The 3,950-nt window shown below is 45.9% G+C and overlaps 1 protein-coding gene across 1 annotated transcript in view; it reads right to left on the bottom strand.

Annotated features, from left to right (window-relative positions):
* Positions 1-2,642: 2,642 nt before the first annotated feature.
* RALGAPB (Ral GTPase activating protein non-catalytic beta subunit) overlaps positions 2,643-3,950 on the bottom strand; it is a 66,267-nt gene continuing 64,959 nt past the window's right edge. Inside the window, exon 32 of the mRNA XM_018570654.1 lies at positions 2,643-3,558. Coding sequence (XP_018426156.1) covers positions 3,365-3,558 — 194 coding nt within the window. The 3' untranslated portion in view covers positions 2,643-3,364. The remainder of the gene's footprint in view (positions 3,559-3,950) is intronic.

Below are 3,950 nucleotides of genomic sequence, written 5' to 3'. Positions count from 1 at the left end.
CAAGACAGTACACCCAAAAAAAGGCAATAATTCAAGTGAAAGATGATTTATAGAAGTGATAAAAAATATGCAAACATAATCCTGAACAGAGAAAACAAAAACAAACTTGTATCTACATTTAAAAAGATCTCTTCATCTAATCTTCGAATATCAGAGAGGAACCCGCCCCGCTGACTGAAGAAGAGGGAATCACACTAGGACGTCTGTGAGTCTTCACCACACGTATGATGTCACAGACTCTGCAGTTCTTATGGTCTGAACAGATATCACAATCTCATAATTGCCAAGAAATCCAGCACAAAAATCGATATGAGGGCCAACATGCAACAGATTTCAGTGAGTTGTGGGACAGGGGGCGTCTTACTGCAGTTGTTGGGAAACCCCTAAAGTCATTTCCTGCCGAATCATGCTAGGCGGTATGCACTTCCCATATACACAGGAAGGCGGCATCTGCACACAGCGGAGGACTGGGCTGAGGGGGCATTTGTGCACTAGGCCATTAGGCATTATATGGCTAGCTGCTCCTTTGTTCATACCTGCGATCCCAGCATTAGGCAGAGGGAAGTCTTCCAGCGTTGACTTACTCTGGGGCTCATATGACCAAATGTCAAGAGCCATAAAGAAAGCGGATGCTGGAAGATGTTCACTTCAAACAGGTTTTGCATTTCCACACAAGTCTATGGGAATGCAAAGCACGCTTGAAGCAGGTCCGGAGGTTGTCAATTGCACCCGTCAATGAATTCTAAATGATCTCAGAAGCATCTCAAATGGACGCCATCGACTCAGGCCCTTAGGAATACCCACCCTTCAATATTTCCACCAATCAATGTGGGACCATGCACATGTCTTGTGGCACTTAGCCCAGTCTCCAGATATCTACATGATGATGAGCTTCATCTATGAAGTGTCTGAATGAAAACCATTTTCCTCTTAGCAACCAATCAGTTTCTCCCTTCCAGTTTGCTAGGGCAGGTTATAATATAAAAGGGACATAATTGCTTGCCTGGGAGAGAAACCCAGACTATTGTTTAGATACTTCGTGCATGGGGACTTCTATGCAATAGGCCCCATGCAGGCTATAAAAGAAAGGGTTCCTTATGCCTGTACAGCACTTTGAGACCCCAAATCTCTATTGAAGCAATCAAGTGCAAGCTTAGCTTGATGCTTCCCCGAATATTGTCTGCCACATCTGTCCTATGCTGGATACTACAGGCCCTTAGACTTTCACCGCCCCATGTGAAGTCAGCCATATTCAGCACTGCTTTATTATTCCTGCCATCCACAGTGCAAACTGCTTTATGTGTACGAGCCTTAATAAGGCAAATCAATAAGCACAAATACATCTGATTGGGGTGTGGAAATTTCAGTTTCCACTTAAAGCAGCACTGCGAGTCATAACAGAATTTGGGAACAATCTAGGGTGATGCATAGAGGAGCCTGAAGTAGAGGTCCGTTGTAATGTATGAATGAAGAACCCCAATGATTCCACTATGGGCACCATCTACAGATATGTGCAGAGATACAGTGCTAATCATACATTGTACACAGTACAACATTGTGTATCAGTGCCCTAATGTTGCACGATAGAAGAGATGGGAGGAATTACCACTGTGAGACTAAACAGGTCAGGCATCCACCTTCACGCACAAACCACCTTCCCCTAGGAACTCATTGGTACTGAAAGGAAACATGCCTCAGCAATACAAAAATCCTTATTTTAAAAAGGGGAACTCATCGCATAAAGAGATTTCTACAAACTGCACTTGTGTACTAAAAAATAAATAAAAAAATAGTTGTGTGGCAGCTACCTCTAGACTAGTAGCAGGGGCCATATTTAATATGGCTCTCTCCTATTGGTGCTGCCTAGCTAGTTATATGTGTGATCAATGGGTACGATTTTTGGGACACCAACTTTAGAGATCTGTAAGTGTAGCACATTTTGTTGCTTTATAGGGACCTGGGAAAAAGAGTACAAAAAAAAAATACACATCAATGAAGACTTTGATAACATATGGTGCTTCGGCCTGTACAGAGTCAGTTAGTGGCACGAAACAGAACAAAAAAAAATGGCTTCTTTAATAAGATTTGGATGTATGGAAGAAGTCTGTCACGCTTCCGACCCATTCTGCCCAGTCACGCTTCCGACCCATTCTGCCCAGTCACGCTTTCGACCCATTCTGCCCAGTCACGCTTCCGACCCATTCTGCCCAGTCACGCTTCCGTCCCATTCTGCCCAGTCACGCTTCCGTCCCATTCTGCCCAGTCACGCTTCCGTCCCATTCTGCCCAGTCACGCTTCCGTCCCATTCTGCCCAGTCACGCTTCTGTCCCATTCTGCCCAGTCACGCTTCTGTCCCATTCTGCCCAGTCACGCTTCTGTCCCATTCTGCCCAGTCACGCTTCTGTCCCATTCTGCCCAGTCACGCTTCTGTCCCATTCTGCCCAGTCACGCTTCTGTCCCATTCTGCCCAGTCACGCTTCTGTCCCATTCTGCCCAGTCACGCTTCTGTCCCATTCTGCCCAGTCACGCTTCTGTCCCATTCTGCCCAGTCACGCTTCTGTCCCATTCTGCCCAGTCACGCTTCTGTCCCATTCTGCCCAGTCACGCTTCTGTCCCATTCTGCCCAGTCACGCTTTTGACCCACAGTCCTTCAATCAGATTCTTTCTACATAAGGCCTGTAAAGCAAGGAACTGCGGTAATGCCCATGGCAACAAACCAGGCATTAGCTTTGAATGTCCTGCCTAGGGTGCCAAATTGTGATTGGCTGCCAGAGGTTAGCGCACCTCAATGTTGTATTAAATACGCCCGTGAAACACTAGAAAATAAAACATTGCATACATCTTGTGAGGTTTATATTTGCAAACCTCGCTATAAGGACTCCTTACTGACAGGACTGTGTCAGTGTTAAGGCTACAGTACACGAGATACAATGGTGACAATAGCCTTAGTTCACCCTTTCCTATAAAAGAAGAGTCACTTCAACTCATGGAGGTGGTTTCAGGTCTGTTACATGGAGTGGGATGGCTAAACTGATATGGCTAAAGCGCTGGCATGTGTCCGTGGAGCTGCTCAGTCAAGTCTTCCTTTGCCCTCCAGTGTTGGTGCTCTAGCAGTGGTGTGCGGACCGATCCTGAAGATCCACATGCAGCTTGACAGTCTACAAAGTGATCAGTGATAAAGTCCTCTGCTAGCACAAGCCTGGAATGGGATCCCTCGAGCTGGACACCAAGTGGCGGGTCGCAGAGCCTCCTTTCATCCACACATTCAGTGCATCGAGCTCGTATTTTTGGTTTCCGGGCTTTGCCAGAGCGTTCCCTTTGACAAAGTCACTTGCCTGCGGGCCCCCGAATTAGGGACTTTGGTTTAAGGAGTGCAGCTCTTCAGGCCCACATCCTGGAAGAGGGAGGTGTAGAACTCAGGCTCCAGCTGCCTGTTCCTATACTTGTTTACTATGTCGGTGATCTTCTGCTTCCGGCGCACGTGTGGCGGGTTGTAGGAGTCGCTTTCCAGCCGCTTTCTCCTACATATGTTGATGACTGTTTGTCTCACTAAAAAGCCTGGGAAGGGAAAGGGGAGAAGATTTGATACAATTCCACATTTCCAAAGAAGAGAAAGAAACAGACGTGGAAGAATAAGAAAAAAAAAGTTGTAGCTCTTTGACAGCCATTTTGGATGGTGCGAAAGAGGGACAGAACTCTTATCACTTTCGGTGTACAGGTTGGAGATATTTCCCCTCCCTTCCTGTCCTGGTGACACATTGTCAAAACCTGACACACAGTGTCACTGGGGCAGGAAGTGGGAAGTGAAGGAGATTCCCAGAGTGAGAAACCTTACAGCAGGTAAAACCTGAGAGAGATTTTAATCCTTCTCCATTCTGCTCAAGGTGTTTTAATTGCTGTTTTTGCTGGAGATATATATATATATATATATATATATATATATATATATA

The sequence above is a fragment of the Nanorana parkeri genome, unplaced genomic scaffold (assembly GCF_000935625.1).
Source record: "Nanorana parkeri isolate BGI_ZX_2015 unplaced genomic scaffold, ASM93562v1 scaffold1568, whole genome shotgun sequence".
NCBI lineage: Eukaryota > Metazoa > Chordata > Amphibia > Anura > Dicroglossidae > Nanorana > Nanorana parkeri.
This window is presented reverse-complemented; position numbering and strand designations above follow the sequence as displayed.